At 37.1% G+C, this 18095-nt stretch overlaps 1 protein-coding gene and 1 long non-coding RNA gene across 5 annotated transcripts in view; one reads left to right on the top strand and one right to left on the bottom strand.

The window, feature by feature from the left end:
* LOC116076055 overlaps window positions 1-3609 on the bottom strand; it is a 21359-nt gene extending 17750 nt beyond the window's left edge. Inside the window, exon 1 of one of the 4 annotated variants that reach the window (XR_004112792.1) lies at window positions 3438-3609. This is a non-coding gene — a long non-coding RNA (uncharacterized LOC116076055). Of the gene's footprint in view, window positions 1-2653; window positions 2736-3437 lie in introns of those variants that run through there. The other 3 variants (XR_004112789.1, XR_004112791.1, XR_004112790.1) reach the window with 3 other exon arrangements.
* Ptprq (protein tyrosine phosphatase receptor type Q) overlaps window positions 1-18095 on the top strand; it is a 190831-nt gene that overhangs the window by 18968 nt on the left and 153768 nt on the right. Inside the window, exons 9-14 of the mRNA XM_031349633.1 lie at window positions 9-181; window positions 8326-8503; window positions 9873-10034; window positions 10140-10319; window positions 11094-11201; window positions 11405-11686. Coding sequence (XP_031205493.1) covers window positions 9-181; window positions 8326-8503; window positions 9873-10034; window positions 10140-10319; window positions 11094-11201; window positions 11405-11686 — 1083 coding nt within the window. The remainder of the gene's footprint in view (window positions 1-8; window positions 182-8325; window positions 8504-9872; window positions 10035-10139; window positions 10320-11093; window positions 11202-11404; window positions 11687-18095) is intronic.

Raw genomic sequence — 18095 nt, 5'->3', positions numbered from 1 at the left:
TTTTTTAGTTCCAGGAGCAGTATTTGATTTACAGATCGCTGAGGTAGAGGCCACAGAAATAAGAATTACTTGGAGGAAACCTCGCCAACCAAACGGAATCATCAGCCAGTACCGTGTGAAAGTGTCAGTCCTAGAGTCAGGAGTCATTTTGGAAAATACTCTGCTCACAGGACAAGATGAGGTATTACACTTTTATTTCCTGTTTCGGTGAGGCCGTTCTGTTGGTTCTGGTCACTGGTAACTTAGCTGATTTGTCAAATTTCTACGTTAAGTCTTGACAAACTTGCTACCAGGAAGTAAAATAAATTGAGGTATGTTGAGAGGTTAAGTAGATCACAGTTTATTTTGGGCCTTGTTGGTTAAGTTACTATTCTCTTTCATATGAAAAAAATGTCTTGAATCATCACACAGGACTACAGGCACTGGCCTTTATTCTTATCCAGTCAATATGCTATTTGCAGACTATGATTGTGACTTAAATGTTGTCTCAAAGGCTTACAATTGAGAACAGTTTTAAAAAAAGGCTGCTGTCTACAAATAGTTTTGTCCTATTTGTACTCAAGATCCTAATGGCCTCAGCACTGCCTTTTCTTATTGAAAACACGTAACTAAATATAAAGAAACTCTAGTGTTCCGTTTAACACTAGAGGACTTGCTCTTTGTTAAGACATGGCACTTAAGCAGAGCCTACCTTAGTTTCTCCTTTTATCTCTGTTGGGGAGTGTAGGTAGCTGATATGCTTCTGAGGTACTACCCTAGCCAAGCCAACCATCACCAGTGTTGACGCTTGAAGTCCCTAGACTTCTTCTATCATCTTGTTGGCATGCTAAGGCTGTGTACTTAGGACCAGAGTAGCAATCAGTGGGCCATTAGAAACATATGGGATGCTTATTAAGAAATTGGCTTCTGCTGTTCTCAATTCAGAATTGCTATTCTTTGTACTAGTGATATCTGCCTTCTCTCCAGTCCCTCTGTTTCTGGTCCCAGACTTCCCTTACCTCTGGCATTGATTTCATCATAGCACTCAACGCTATGTAACTATTCAGGACCTCTCATTCCCAGGTTAAGCTTCAGTCCTATCTAATGTCCTTTCTTCTATGTAATGGATGTTGAGTTGTAGGTTTTCTGATATTCTAGTTGGCATCTCATCAAAGAGTGGAAGCTTAAACATTTGTTGCTGCAGAGAACATCTTAAAATAGATACAGAGTTTGCTTTGAACCAGGTGACAGGTTTCCCCAATTTGCTAATGCCATTTGTTGACTAGCCAGGCACACCTGTTTTTCTCTAGAAGTTAAAAGGTTCTGGAAAGGCCAGTTGGAGGTCCTGTAACTTAGCAGAAAGAACTTGATAATTAGAGTCATTCAATCTATATTTAATTATGGTCCTGGCTATTAGAGGACAAAATGGTTAAGAATGTGGTTACAGAAGACAAATGGTTAGAGTGTAGTGCCTAGTTCTGCCATTATTGATGGCTTAATCCTGGGGAAGGTGGTCTGACTCTTTTGAACTTGAGGCTTTAGAATTACATGAGTTCCTATAACCAAGGGACAATAATGGGGGTTTAACTTGTGATGTGTGTACAGAAAGCAGCACTGTACCTGACATGTAGTAAGTTCTGTGCTAATATTTGTGACTTGTTGGAAGTAACCTTGGCCTTTCACCTTTCAATCAACTCAACACACAGCTCCTACACCTTCTTAATAAGAAAAGCCATTCTATTCTCATGTCTGTGGAGGCTGGGGGATCAATTCTTGTTATATTAGATCCATTTCAGGTACTCTACTTTCTCACGTGGTTGTCATTGTTCCACTTGATGAGGGATGGTGGATACACCAGGTCTAAACTAAGGGGCCTTGGGTCTTTGCCTTGACGCTGCTGTGCTTTACAACTATGACCTATAAAGAATTTTTACTTTCATGTTTTTTAAAGTGTGTGTTTATGTGTGTGTGTGTGTTTGTGTGTGTATACCTGCCTGAGTGTGTTTCCATGTAGGGTATATGTGTGATTAAATGTATACATATACCATGCACACACATAGAACTCCTTATGTGACTTCTACTTTTTGTTTGAGGCAGGATATTTAACTGGTCCAGAGTTTTCTTGCACAAGCAAGGATAGCTGCCCCAGGAGCTTCCAGGAATCTGTATACATCTGCCCCTTTTCTCCCCACCACTGGAAACACTGGTGCATATCATCATGCTCAGCTGAACTCTGGCATTCTCACAAGCTCATACTTCCCCATTTTATTATGTTCCCACACATATCTTACAGGGTAGCAGTAAAGCACAGTAGTTAAAACCCATGGCTTAATATCCCCGTTGATTATCTTGTTTTCTTGTCGTGGTATCTCTCAGATTAGTTACTCTCTCTTCCCATTCACCTCCATGTCTGTCTCAAGAGTACTTTACATTTTCAGAATCACCTTTGAGTCACATGTGACCTCAGTGTCGAATACAGGGAATGAATACCATTAACAATTCTCAAGATATTAATTCATTTCTTCCCAAAACGAATCCACCCTTCTACCCTTTATTGTACAGATTTTAACACCACTTGTTGCTTAATTCTTCATTTACTTTTGTATACTGCAACTTTGCAATGTGTTGGATTTAAATGATTAAAGTGGTTAGTGATGCTAACAGGTGTACTTACTATTTTCTCATGTATTTATAGAGACTTTCAGGAGCTCTATTTTCAGCTGCCTTACATCTCATAGCACTTTCTTATGTCACTGTTGGTTTGTTTACTTCTTTTGTTGACATCAGGTCTCCAAGTTATGGGTTTATATCACCATGTACAATGAATATAGCCCTTGTTAAAAAATGATCTCACACTTTCAATCATTGGTTCCTCTTGGTAATCAACTAATCTTTGGTAATCATTGGTTATATGTTTTCTACCTTTTATTCCTGACTTTGTGAATTTCTACTTAGGGTGATTCTACCAGGAGTCAAATGTGTCTAAACTCTACCCCCTTAAAACAAAATAATAGAAAATCAAACAAAATAACTCCCTCCCCCTAATGAGTAATAGAACATCAGGAAGCAGGAGGCTAAATTGGTATCCTATCAATAGAGATGTGGGACAGAAACGATGCTGGCTCTATAGGCTACCCAGAAGAAAGTTGGCTAGGGTGATTAATAGTTTTCATGTGACAAGGATGCTGTCTAAAGAGAGGCTAACATAGCTTGATTAAACACCAAACTATGGGCTGAGAATTACTTCATCTCTTGGGGGCTGATTTTTGTTTTGAAAATTGTTCTTTAAGAAGGATTCAAGAGACTTTAATATGAGCATTTCTGGAAATATATGTCTGATTTTTCTTTTAGGATAATAGCACTATTTTTCCCCCATTAATGAAAGTTTGAAATCCTGGGATCTTTTTCAACTTATGTTCTCTTTAATATTCATTAGTCACATAACGAGCTGTTTTTACCTTCAGAGCTTAATGGTTGTACATCTCTGTCTTAGTCCTGTGTCCTCACCTTCACTCAGCATTGTAGTCCTTTTCCTGAGTCTCCAGTGCTGTCTCATTATGTTTGTTTCCCCTCTGTTGAGTGACTATTTGACACAAACTCAGCAGCCTCAAACAATGTGTTCTTGTTATATCACAGTTCCTGACAGCCAGAGTACAGAACAGATTAATCAAGAATTCTGTAGAATGCTGCAGTCAAGGGGTTTGCTTGATTGCAGTCTTATCTGGAGATTGACGGAAGGAGACTCTTGTAGGCTTGTTCTTTGTTTTTGTAGAATTAATTTTCTTTTGTCTGCAGAACTAAGGGCCTCTGCTTCCATTGGCTTTTTGTTTTAGTTGGTGCCACTTTTTATTTCTAGAAGATACTATAGTTTCTTGGGTAGGTCCTGTACAATCTGGCCTTTTACTTCATCAAACAAGCAAAGGAAGGTCTGTATAATGTCAGGTTTTTACATCTTGTCATCTTTGTAGCAGGAATAGGTCCCAACTCACCAACAGGATTGGGGAGAGAGTATATGAAGCATGACAGCAGGGGTAGATGATGAGGGGCCAGCTGAGAGGATGCTCACTGCAGATTCATGTATTCTCCAGTGCTTAGTATATTACTGAGTTTATGAACATAAACATAGGAGATATGAGAAGTGATGAGGAAGTGCATCTAAGTCACCTAGACCCTTCCTATCACAGGCAAATGAGTCTAACACAGAATATAGGCACTTTATTCAGTGATTTTAGAAATTAAACATAGACCTCAAACCAGAAGTGCTTCAAATGCATAGGAATGAGGTCTGGAGAGGGAACGTAGGAGCAGAGCATTGATATCTACTATAATCATTTATCATTACCTTCACCCCACCTTTTCCCCCCTGTAGCTCATGAGGGCACATATCATTATGATGAAATTATAAAGAAACAAAACTAAAGTATTCTATGTTCTGACTCACTGGATCATCACAGTCACTGGAATGTTTTTCTACTGTCCCTTAGTGATTTTCTTGTGTCCTATACATAGGGATTATTAAAATAATATGAAGTATCTTTAGGATATTAGGCTTGATATTTAAACAAACATTATAAAAATATCTTTGAAATCTCAGTGTCAGAGCTGGAGGACATTTATTTCAACCTCTCAACGTGTATTTGAACTTCATCTATAATATTTTTAATCAACAATTGCAAGTTAGACATCTGTGGTGATGGGGTATTAGCACCATAGAAGCAGCTGCTAGCCAATAAACTCTAACATGTTGAATATTGTTCACTACAAGCACACCGACTTTGTCTGTTTGTTTTTAGTGATTATGAGGTTCTGTGTATTTTGAAAAAACCCAAAACATATATAGATGAATAAGAAACTTTTCTTCTCTTACTGTTTTGGACTGAAGTATTTGCCTGATGATGTTTACTGTAAGTCCTTACCTTCCTTTCTAGAGCAATAGTATTTATTATTGTGTTTCCTGGGGATTAGAAACCATGAAAATCCAGTCTAACCCACTCTGCTATCACTAGTTTCATTGACTTGATCAAATGGCAAGAGAAGAGAGCTAAAATTTGATCAGTGTGATCAAGTGATAACTCCTGAGCACAAATGTTCAGCATCTCATTTGACACATGGTATCTTAAGATGCTATTCTGCATAGTAATGCAATGATACATAAAGATTTAACTTTTTATTGTGGATGAACACAGTATTTTTAAGCAATCACTTCCCTTTTTCACTAGTTCTGCTTTCCAGATCATCTTTGCCTAGTTCCTCTCCTGTGATTAGTTCATAGTGTGGCAATGAGCCTTTCACCAAAGTGAGCACAGTGTTTTGTATTGAGTTAAACTACGAACATGCAGAGCAGAACTAATTTCTCTATTAGTGTAAAAGTTGTCCTTTTAAAACAAAGATCAAAATTAGTTGCTTTGGATACCATATTCATATAGGACTGCTCTGAAGACCTCTAAACTCATTCCTCCATGAAATGATACTTACTTGGATATCACACCTTAGTAAAGCCTGAGGCATTTTTCCAGTTATTTGCTAGCATCACAGATTCCAAAGATTCTGCTGGTCTTTTTTTCATCCTACAGCTTTCTCAAATATATTAACCGTTTTGCTTAGTGAACCAGAGGTGAGACCCTGGTTAGCTGGTGCAGAGGAGGTGGCATAGCTAGGGACTACCTTAGCAAGATTAAGCATAGATGGAGCAAAACCTGACTAAAGCCAGAAGTATTTGCTCACCAAAGTAATGTCTACAATTAGCATCCATTGGGATGCCTTTTAAACATGTTAACTATAACTTTCCTTTTACTCCTTCTTTCAATAGCAACATAAATGATATATTGAAATAGAATCTCTTAAGAATAAGTCAAGCAATCCATTAATTTAATTCAGCAGAACTCCAGTGAGTCTAAGTTGATAGAAATCCCATTTGCTGCAATGGTGGTTATTACATGTAAAATCAAGTTGGTTTATTCAGGTGGATTGGGAACTTAACTCTGCAGACTCTCCAGTTCTTTCACATAAATTCCAAGGATTCCTCCCTAACATATGCTAGCCATTTCATGTTGATGGATAGGGACATTCCCTAACATCTTGGGTATCAACTAGAGGCAATTTTGCTTTTTTAAACATAGGGTAACCTCTGAAGACGTTGTCTTTGTAACAACTTTCATGGGTAGGGGAAAGGGATGCTGTTAAACATACATTAATATACAGAGTAACACTTATAACAAAATTACCTAATCTTGGACATCAGCACTTCTATCTAAGTCCAGTCATTTGCACTCAGTAGGCATCAAACTTGTAAGTGTTGTAATGGGTCTTATTTTTCCACTCTTGTCCCCTTATTTCTACCTTTTTCCTTTTTCTGCTTTCCGTTAATTTAATTTTTAAAGCCTAATTCCAATGAGCCATCTTTGCTCTGTCTTTTCTCTCTAGAAAAAGCCTAACATATAACCTAATGCCATTCTGAAGGAGCCGACCTGTGAGAACTGTTCTGAGTATGGAATAATTAATGATAATCTGTGATATTTCCGGTTGAGAGGAAACCAGAGTTCAATTCATTGCCTGGTTTAAGATAGGGTTTCTGGTGAACATTAGAATTGGGGTGAGATTCAGAGTCAAAAGCATGCAAGGCAACTCTTACATCAAAATGGCAGTTTGTCCACAGGTAGGGTCATTGATGGAATGCTACGGTTACTCCACCATAATTTATTTGACATGTGGTAGAAGCTATTGAGAGATTTAATGCAAAAATCACTGTTGAAGGTGATGTTCTTTGTGCTACCTCGTGATTTCATCCACAGTGTTTTGTAACAGGTAGATTTTCAAAGGGCACGTGATTGAGAGTGGGCGTGGCCATGTGGTGCCAACATAGCCTATTGACCGGAATACCGAGTGTTTCTGAACTACATGTTTGTTATTCATGTCTTCCTCCACGTCCTTGTGGAATCAGAGCTCACATGAGCTGTAAGAAGACAGAAAATCTTTACTTTGTCTGGCTCCATATTCTCTTTCCTAGGTTCTTTCTCTAATATGAGTGTCCTATGGGTGTCCTCTATTTTTCACCAAAACACTTTTTTTTTTTACCAAGGTTAAAGATGATGATGATGATGATGATGATGATGATGATGATGATGATGATGATGATGATGGTGATGGTGATGGTGATGGTGATGGTGATGGTGATGGTGGTGGTGGTGGTGGTTTGGTGGTGATGATGGTTTGGTGGTGATGATGGTGATGATGGTGATGATGATGATTATGATATGTGTGTGTGTGTGTGTGTGTGTGTGTGTGTGTGTGTGCGTGCGTGTGTGCATATACAACTGCTATGGGTGTTCTTCCAATATATGCTCATTTGGAGACTGATACTAGAGGTTGATGTCTGGATGTCTTTCTCCTTGAAAGAGAGTCACCACCTTAATTTTTAGACTGAGTCTCTTTCTGAACCAGGACTCTCAGTTTTGGCCACGCTTGCTGATCAGTAAATGTATTGCACCCACGTGTTTGCCTAGTACTACTTTTGTTCTGCATGTGCTTGTGTGAATGCATGATCACATGTACATAGGGGCATGCGTATGTTCACAAGCTTGTTGGGACCCAAGGTTGATGATGGTAGGCATCTCCTCAGATTCTATCCACCTTTTGTATTGAGGTAGGAGCTTTGAAATGAACCCAGTACCCACTTAGAAATCTATACTGGGTTGCGATCCACAAAGGAAAGTAACATTGAGCTGTCTCTGTCCCCAACTTTATGACATACATCTCCAGTCTATGCTGGATATTTTCAGCTCAGTATCTGTTCCCATGGTGGGACGTAAACAAGGACAGTTACTTACAATATACCTTAGAACCATGGACAGCTGTACTGTAAATCCTGCTTCCAAACATATTATTTTGAAAGCTGCTTTTTATCTGTAATTCATTCAATTAAAGATAAATCATAATAACACTGTTATTAACAATAAGTAGAAATGCAGCCACTCATGATGTGTATAAAGTGAGAATGTCTAGATAAGAAAACAGAACTCATTTTGATAATATCCTTGGAATATTTGTTCAGTTATGAAGGCTTTGCATGGAAATATCTAACTATACCACAAAGAAAGTATTATATGTCTGAAACAATACTTTTTTTCTCCAAAATAAAGGATCAATCAAATAAGCACTAGAGTGATCATATTATGTTACCATGGTGCAGGGTTTTAGTTGAGACCAAAACCTTGGAGAGTAAAGCACACAATAGTTAGAAAAATATTATTTTCTTTTAAAATGCATAATTCAAAAGTGACAAAAATTTTTAACTCATGAAGCACTGATTGAGTTTCATTCTTTGTCAATATTGACTTTTCATTACAGTATATAAACAACCCCATGTCTCCAGAAATAATGAACCTAGTAGACCCGATGATAGGATTCTATGAGGGCTCAGGAGAGATGTCTTCTGACCTGCACTCCCTAGCTTCATTCATATACAACAGCCATCCACATGACTTTCCTGCCAGGACTGGAGCTGAAGACCAAAGTTCACCAGTTGGTATGTAAAAATTTAATTCTCTCCAAAGTGCATGGAAACCAATATCTAGCCAAAGTATGAACCCAAGCTGAGAGTTCAACCATGTTATTAATGGTCCACGGGCTAGAGTCAGATATTTCTTTTTAACTGTCAGATGCCCTCATGAAACAAATGGAAATGCCACACAAGCAGTGGCTGGCCCTTTCTAACCCATTTGACCTTCTTCCTAGAGAAAGTAGCACCCTAGAGTCTCTAGCCGAGCTGCATAGACAATCAGTTATTACAGTTGCCAAAGCAGGTGTGATGGGGAGGGATTAACATATCTTCAAATCGTTTACAGGCCTCACAGTCTCTGCAGCCTTTGACGAATAGGTTTTCGAATGTCACTAGAGGTAAATAGGTCAGAAAGTTACAACTCTAGTGCATGGTGTAATAAACAGGTGTAGGTGTCCCTGGTATGTGGTGACGTCATTACTGCACACACTTGCTCTTCAGGGTCAGTGAATCTTATTGTTTCTAAAAGGAGAGCGTAATATAAGGCAAATGGAAGGTACATAGATGGTGCAGGGCTGTAATGTTTCTTTGGTTTTTATAAAATGTTAAGTAGGAATAATATTTACTTCATTGCCCCTTCTATGATCTGGTATTTGCCTCATTCCAAAATAAAGGTGTTATATTCTTCTATTCATTCTATTCATGGTAGAATTAATAAAAGAAAATTACATTTCAGTCAAGAGATCTTTACTTCTCGTCTGCAAAGCCAACAGAGGCAGCACTAAAATATAAAAGACCAACAGCTGTTCCCCCATATATTTCAAATTTAGCTTAGTTCCTCATTAAAATTTCTTAGGCAAACTTTATAAATAAACTAAATAACTGACTTCTCTGTAGGCACACACATGTGTCAGTTAAGTACTAAGCAAGAATGCTCACTTTAAGCCTTGACTGGGACTAATGAACATATAATAAATTTGAGTCTAAATAAAATGCTCATTTCTTGAAGTATGCAATTAAAATTTAGTGTTGACTCATAATGTTTCCTTCTTTTATTGTTGCCTAGTGTTTGCTTCCAGAAAAAATCAAAACAACCAAAACAAAACTCATCAGCCAATCTTCCTTGGAATGTTATATTTTTTCTCAAAACAGTGCTATCATGTTCTAAAACGTTGTATGAGAACCTATAAAACTATATTATGAGGGCAAGATGTTTATAGATATTGGGGAGTCTAGAATTCATAAAATGTTCATATTTATTAGGAGTCATATATCTACTATTTTGTATATGAGGCTGTATGAAGATATTAATGTATTAATTGCTAGGTTTCATTGAGAAAAAATAATTTTGATGATAGAACAAAATATCCCTTTTTCTCTTGTTGATTTCAAATAGTAACTACCAGGAATCAGTATATTACTGACATCACTGCTGAGCAGCTGTCTTATGTTATCAGACGGCTTGTACCATTCACCGAGCACACGATTAGTGTATCTGCTTTCACAATCATGGGCGAAGGACCACCAACGGTTCTCACCGTTAGGACACATGAACAAGGTACAAATGCATTTCCTTTGAAACAGTTGCTTAAAAATACTATTTATGTGACTAATGCTTTGGCTTTGTGTTATTCCTATTAATTGTTCATTCTTCTTTTTCAAGTGCCAAGCTCCATCCATATTATAAACTATAAAAATATTAGTTCTTCATCTATTTTACTATATTGGGATCCTCCAGAATATCCCAATGGGAAAATCACTCATTATACAATCTATGCGGTGGAACTGGATACAAACAGAGCCTTCCAGATGACTACTGTAGATAACAGCTTTCTCATCACAGGTAGAAGAAAAAGTTGTGTTTCTTTTCGCACGCCTACTCTGGTGGACAATGTGCACTCTATATACCTTTAATGCTACAGGATATATTCCAGATTTTGTTGATGTGTGCTACATGGGTATCTTAGAAATGTTTACAGAAATAACAACACAACGTGGTTCTTTGTATCTATCCACACAAATTTAAAAGGAGATTATCAAAGCTTTTACAGATGTACGCATAAACTAGGAAATATTATATTATTGAGGACTTGAATGAATGAACCCACTTGAAAGTCAGCTGAGACAATTTAATTGACAGGGTGTGTGTGCCAATTCTCCTTGCTGTGTGCCAAAACCTTTTTTCCTGTTTTAGGTTACTGCCTTAATATTACAGGAAAGATCACTGATACCACCTGTATGGAAAACCTTAAAGCTCAAGGAATTTGGGAGAATAGGAGTACATGAGACCTGACCTAGAGACCCAGTCCTTTTTGTAAAGTGTTTAGGGCTGGAGAGATGGCTCAGCAGTTAAGAGCAATGATTGCTCTTCCAGATGTCCTGAGTTCAAATCCCAGCAACCACATGGTGGCTCACAACCATCTGTAATAGGATCTGATGCCCTCTCCTGGTGTATCTGAAGACAGCTACAGTGTACTTACATATAATAAATAAATAAGTCTAATAAATAAATAAGTCTTTTTTTTTTTAAGTGTTTACATTGGTCCTATGGCAAATGGCACTAATATAATAATGTTATTTTTTGAAGACTTTAAATAATAGTTCTGTTGTCTTTTAGGGTTGAAGAAATATACGAGATACAAAATGAGGGTTGCTGCCTCAACTCATGTTGGGGAAAGTTCTCTGTCAGAAGAAAATGACATCATTGTGAGAACTCCAGAAGACGGTACGAATATAAAGTATATTTATACTTTAAAAAGGGAGTGAGGAAGGAAAGAAGGAAGGAAGGAAATAGGTAAAGAAGGAAAGGAAGGAAGGGAAAAGAAGAAAGGGCATCATTTTCTTACTGACTACCCGAGGGCTGCTTCGGTGTCTAAAACAACAAACATAAAGAAGCACATAATTTCAGTCTTGTTTTATTCTTCCCAGAGCCGGAATCATCGCCTCAAGATGTCAAAGTAACTGATGTGTCTCCAAGTGAACTGAGCTTGCAGTGGTCCCCACCAGAGAAACCTAACGGGGTCATTATTGCCTACGAGGTGCTTTACCAAAATGCAGACACCATATTTGTAAAGAACACCTCCACCACGAACATAATTTTAAGTGACCTGAAACCTTACACCCTCTATAATATTTCTATCCGGTCATACACCAGACTTGGCCATGGCAATCAGCCATCCTCATTACTCTCTGTAAGGACTTCAGAGACTGGTAAGGTTTACTGTTTGTTTGCTTAATAAGTCTTAATTATGTAGTAAACCTAGCTGACAATTTTCTTGTTGTTTGTATTTTTATTTTTATTTATTGTTGTTGCTGTTGTTTGTATTTTTATAAGACAAATCCTTCATTGTCATTTTTGGTGTAAAGTAAATTTATTCACATTTTCTGGAAAAGATATATAAGGAACAGGCATAGCTGTTTAAGAATTTAAAAACTAATTTCCCGGTATAAAGGAACTTTTAATAAAAATCAGTGAGTTGTTCAAATTTAAAACTATTAAAAAATACCAAAGACTCATCCACTGTGTCTGCAGACTTTAACCGAGACACACTCAGAAGATTAGTTCCGTCTGAGTCTTGACGAACCTAGAGTGGGCAGGAGGATTCTGTAGAGCTTGGTGAATAGCCAGGTAGAGATGTGGTGGAGGGATACCCCAACTAATAGGAATAACACAAATTAAAAAAAATATCGTTTGTATCTCAGTTCCAGTTGTGATTGAGCACTTAGCACAGGACAAATATTTTGTCTGATAATCTTGGTTTATCATTTGCTTTGTGATTGGAGCAATTATTACCATTAGGTCAAATCTGCAGTGTATGCTAAGTAAGATCTAATTGTAAAGTTACTGTTTCATCTACACATTTAAGTGAATATCCTTAGACTGATTAGCTTCTGTCTGAACTACATAGTGTTCTTCATTTTGGAGGTCACAAATACTCGAATATCGGCAAGCCCATTCAGCTACCCAGATACAAATGTGAAGTTCTGTCCACGACCTTGGGGAATCTAGAAATCTAGCAAGGTAGTTTACCACTACTGGGAGTAATCTGAGATTTTCACACAGATTTAATATAATGAGATGTCACAACATTGCAGATACAGAATGATGGTCATAATTACAGCTGCAGTACTAACGACGAAAGGAGTACTTTATAGCATCAAGGGCTCTTACACCCGTGAACTAAACTTAATTGATGCCAGATACATATCGCCATGCTTGGTCGCTTTTATGAATATTAAACCTTAAGGCAGATTTTTGGTAGGAGGATAATTTTTCTTCGTGACTTGGTTTTATTTTCTGTTGGGCCATTTTTTTTGCTTTTTTGTTGTTGCTGTTGCTGCTGTTGTTGTTATGGTGGTGGTGGTTTGTTTGAGAATGCCTGCTGTGTGTCACAGTTTCTGTCCATGGCTTCCATGTAAGTTATTGTCTTAATTGTGGACTAGATTACGGCACAAAGTTATTGTTTTCCATCATGAAGGACCGAGGCTCTGAGAGGGTCATTCATTCAGCAAACATTTAGAGTGTTCCAATACCTATTTTACATATAGCAGTATAGAAGGGAATGGTTTCCTGTCCCCCTAAAGTTCATAGTAATTGGTAGAAATTTGATTGCTTAAGGCTAGCCAGCTGGCTGATGATAAAGCTGCAGTTGAAACCAAGCCCATTAGTCATAGAAAGCCAACTTTGCTCTCAAAGCACATGCTGGAAAATATAAAATGTAGTGAGCATCTCGCAGTTCATGGTGGTGGTGGGCTATCTAAGTTTTGCATAGCATGAGGAAGAAAATTATCGTTTCACTCTATTGTGATTTTGAAGAAGTAAAATGCTTAATAGATATTTTGCTTCTTAAGTGATTATCATATCAGTGATACCACATGCTAATTATAGAAAACTTGTTATTTTACTTCATATTGGAAAAAGCACATGAATTTCCATTCCATTATCTGTCTTATGACTCTAATTCTAAAGGATAAGTGAATACAAGAATTTTACTTGAGATGTAATTTAAAATGAGAATTTTAGTTCTAAAAAATATTTTAAAAAAATGTTGAACTTTCTATACACAAGGCAAAGTAGGACTCTTTTAATAAAATAATCAATAAATCACAGTGGATAATGTAAAGCCAAGGCCTGATAGTAGGTCTCCTGAGCCCCATTTCAGGGTTCATTTATTAGACTTCTGATCTAGCTATGAAATAACAATGTGGATGGGAAAACCTACCCCTGAGTTTCTGGGCCCACCTGTTCTAGTGGGTCACATAGAGCTGACTTGACAGCCTTCTAAGAAATTGGAGGTCAGCTCATGGAGGATTGTGTTCAATGCCCAAGAGGCCCACTCCCTTGAAGGAGTAGTTTTCATATCTCCTGCACACTTACCACCTGTATAGAAGACAGTGGGATTCCAGAGAGATTCCCAGCTCCTATAGAGAGCTACTAGCTTTATCTCCCTTGACAGAATTAGAAGGGTTTCACAACAATTCTAGGACGTCATCTGAGGAAGAATGAGCTCAAAATAGCACTTTGTCTATTCTTAGAATTTAATAATATTATTAAAACAATTTTTACTCACTAAAGACCCACCCTTCACGTAGGGTTTGTGTACTCCTGTTGTTATGATAACTCATTGGTGTAATAATGATGATAATTACAAATAAGAGAATTAATGATCTATTCAAGAATCTTGTTGGGTTTAGATCATTAGAGTTTATTCCTGAAAGCAATATGTGGAATTCAAACAGGGACGATCAATACTAGCAGATTGTGTGTATATGCAAGAATGAGTGTGGATGTATATAGGTTTGTTTTCATTACAGAATATGCAGTTTACAAATGAGGTTAATTTTCTTATGCTTAGTATACAGTAATTACCAACATAAGAAAAATCAATAAAAACAAATCCATTGATGTCATAGACAGATTCTCTTTCCTTCTTACCACATATCTCTTTAGGGTAAGCCTTTAAGTAAATATTTTAAACTTTTCTGATTTGGTAAAATAACACTAATGAATATGACACAGATTTATACCAAATTTTGAACAGAATACTATGAATTTTTATGTATGAATGAATAAATCCTTTAAATTTTCTATGTATTTTCCAATTTTATATATCAAACAAATTGTCTTAGGGTATTTTTGTTAAAACATTCTTTATTATAATCACAAATCAAATTATATCTTTTGTTGTTAGATTATTTCAACTGGCAAATATTATGCTATTATTATCATTGGGAGTACTCTGAATGCTAAAGGAGAAAATCCTCAATGTGCCTGTCTTCACTCTCAAAAACCAGCAAGTCACTTCTCTGCCTGACGACTCAGCTCTGGTTATCTCCTCAGGACAAATGAATAAAATATGCAGACTGTCATGCTCAGTTCAGGGATATATTTTTGTCCTGGTTACTGATGGTAGGCAAGGAATGCTGGAGGGCCACCTTTGTAAAGCGTCTTTCAAAGTCTCAAGTTATACTTCATTAAAATTTTATGTCCACAGCATTTAAAATAGCTTTCCCCACCCCTTATAATTAGAGATTTTTTTGTCTTTTTTAGTGTGGAATGGGGAGTGATATAATTATATAATAATTAAATTATTAGTTTAAAAAGAGTGTTATTTTAGTTAAAATATAATTACATAGGTTCAACAAATATGGTTATTGATTGGTTGTGATTTTCTGTAGTGCTCTGCATCTATTGCAAAGAGACATTGCTTTGATGAGTGGTGAAAATTACACTTATCTGTGGGTTAAGGACAAATGTTAATAGATTTCAGGTAGGGATAATGTTGGTTTAATAAATGAGGGGTTTTGTTTTGTTTTGTCTTGTTTGTTTTTTAGGTTCTTCTCCAAAAACTATGACTTCAGTAGCTCTGAGTAGATTGCCAGTTTTCAAGTGCCAAGCATGATCCCATCTTTTAAATTTTTTTGAGATTGTAATTTAATATCACTTTTCCCTTCCCTTTCCTCCATAAAAATCCTCCCATAAGCCCTCTGACTCTCCTTGAAATCCATGCCCTCTTTTTTTATTACGGGTTATTGAATATGTGAGTATAGAGATAGGTAGATAGATAGATAGATAGATAGATAGATAGATAGATAGATAGATAGATAAGTGATATAGGGAGAGATGATAAATATATAGATAGGTAGACAGATATGATATATAGATATAGATAGATTTAGATGGTAGGTATAGATGATAGATAAATAGATATGAGATATTTTAGATAAATAGTAAATGGATGACTGATATAAATGATAGACCAATGACAGCTAGATTGCACACACACACACACACACAGAGAGAGAGAGAGAGAGAAAGAGAGAGAGAGAGAGAGAGAGAGAGAGATCTATGCATAGATAGCTATGTATACCCTCCTACACACATCTATTTCTGAAATCAGCAGTTTAGTCTATATATTATTACAGTTATGTATGTTTTCAGTTATGACTCTTTGGCAATGGGAAACCAACTGGTATGATCTTTCCTCTATTGCTCCCAAATTTCCTCAGTTGCTATAGTTTTTTGTGTAGGGTTAAGGGAGGTCTAAATGAGCTTTCTTCTCCAGGTTGGACTGTTCATTGGTATTATCCTTGTTCAGCTCATATTGGATGGTCCTGTTGGATGCAGCTTCTAGTATTACTGGGAGTTACAATGTCACATCCAATATACTATACCCTCTGGCTCTTATAAGCTTTCTGCCCCTGCTTCCACATGTTTTCTGTCTTAGGTGTTGGTTTTGTTTTGTAGATTTGGGGTTGGGTGCCACAACTCTGCATTTTGATTGTTTTTTTCTATAGTGGACTCCATCTGTTGCAAGGGAAAGTTTTCTTGATGAGAGTGAAGACTAAACTTACCTGTGAATATAAAACCAAATGTTCCTAGGCAACACTTGGTGAATCCTATGAAGAGGTGAGGAAGGATCATAGAAGCCAGATAGGAGATCAACAACTCCACAAGAAAATCCACAGAATCAACTAACCTGGACTCTGAACAAACATATGAGAAGTTGGGAAGTCTGAATGGGTCTAACTAAGACCATTTGTATATATATTCTACACACACACACACACACACACACACACACACACACACACACACACATATATATATATAATTGTATAGCTTGATATTTTTGTTGAACTCATAATAGAGAGAATAGGGACTGTTTCTGACACTTTTGCCTGGTTTGGGCACCCTTGTCCTACTGGGCTGCCTCATCCAGCCTTAATTTGAGGGGAGATGCCTAGTCTTATTACAACTTCATATGCTGTGTTGCTTGATATCCCTGGGAAGCCTGCCCTTTTTTTGAAGGAAAATGGAGGAGGAGTAGATGACTTAAAAGGATGTGAGGTTAAGGAGGAGGTGAGAGACAGGAAGGGACTGGCAAGAGAAGAGGAAGGGGAAACTGTAATCAGAATGTAATATATGAGAGAATAAACTAGTAAAAATATTTTGAAGTAGGAGGAAGATGTTTATGTATATTGCTAGGGATTATACTTGTTTAGAAAATTATTGGTTGTAGATTCTCCTCTTATAGCATGGCTTTTCTCGCACAGCGTAGTTTGCTAGGTTTCTACTACCAGGCATGGTATCCTTCCTGTTGAACAAGTCTGTTTAGGGAGTTATTGGTTACCACCAAGATATTTGTGACACTGCTGTACCTGTTGGGTTATTGTGTCAGGATGTTTGTTGATCTGGTTCGTAGGCATCATAGTTAGGTAGGACTCTTGGTTGCTTCTTGCCTTTGCATTGTGGCTTCTGGGGCCCAGACTTAGTAAATACATCTACAAAACATTCCCATACCGAACGCTCAGAGAATATTGTTGAAGAGGAGGCAAAAATATTTTAAGAGCCAGAGGATCAGTGAGTTTACTGTGAGATTGTATCTCCTGGTAATACCAGAAATTATATCCATAAAGTCTCACCAACATGACTGGCCAAACATAAGTTGATCAAAATCATACCAATGAAAATGCCAAACTGGACAGGGAAAGCTCATGAGGTATTAATGGAGAAAGCCTCAACCCTACCTGAAGAACTTCAGAAAACAGAGAAAAGATGTGAGCAGGAAAGGTGGTCTTCTGTAGGAAAAAGAACATCAGTTGGTTGTCTAGTGCAAAATGGTCATCCCTTAAAACACACATACATGTAGCATCATATGAAGTGAACAGGATGGATCTCTCTCTCTCTCTCTCTCTCTCTCTCTCTCTCTCTCTCTCTGTCACTATCTGTGTGAAGAAAAATATCAGTTTTCTTAAAAATTTTAAATTTTCAATGGAGCACCGTTTTAAAAATATCTTCTTTTGATTCTGTGGATTTTCTTGATGTCTGTTTATATTACTTCTTATATTTTTGATTTTGTTAATATATGCCAAATTTTGTTGATCTATGATGTTTATATGTACATATACACACATGCATATACATATTCATGAGAAAACAGTTAGTGAGAAAAGAGGCCATGGATTTGAAGGAGAATGGGAGGGAACATATGGGAGTGCTAATATATAAATATAACCTGTTGAGTCTGTTTAGTGCTGCTTGTATGTATATGACTTCAAGGATGACCACTTGATGTTGGATAATGAATTAGGATACCCATGCCTAAGGAAGACTAAT

The sequence above is a fragment of the Mastomys coucha genome, unplaced genomic scaffold (genome assembly GCF_008632895.1).
Source record: "Mastomys coucha isolate ucsf_1 unplaced genomic scaffold, UCSF_Mcou_1 pScaffold4, whole genome shotgun sequence".
In the NCBI taxonomy this organism is placed as follows: domain Eukaryota; kingdom Metazoa; phylum Chordata; class Mammalia; order Rodentia; family Muridae; genus Mastomys; species Mastomys coucha.
This window is presented reverse-complemented; position numbering and strand designations above follow the sequence as displayed.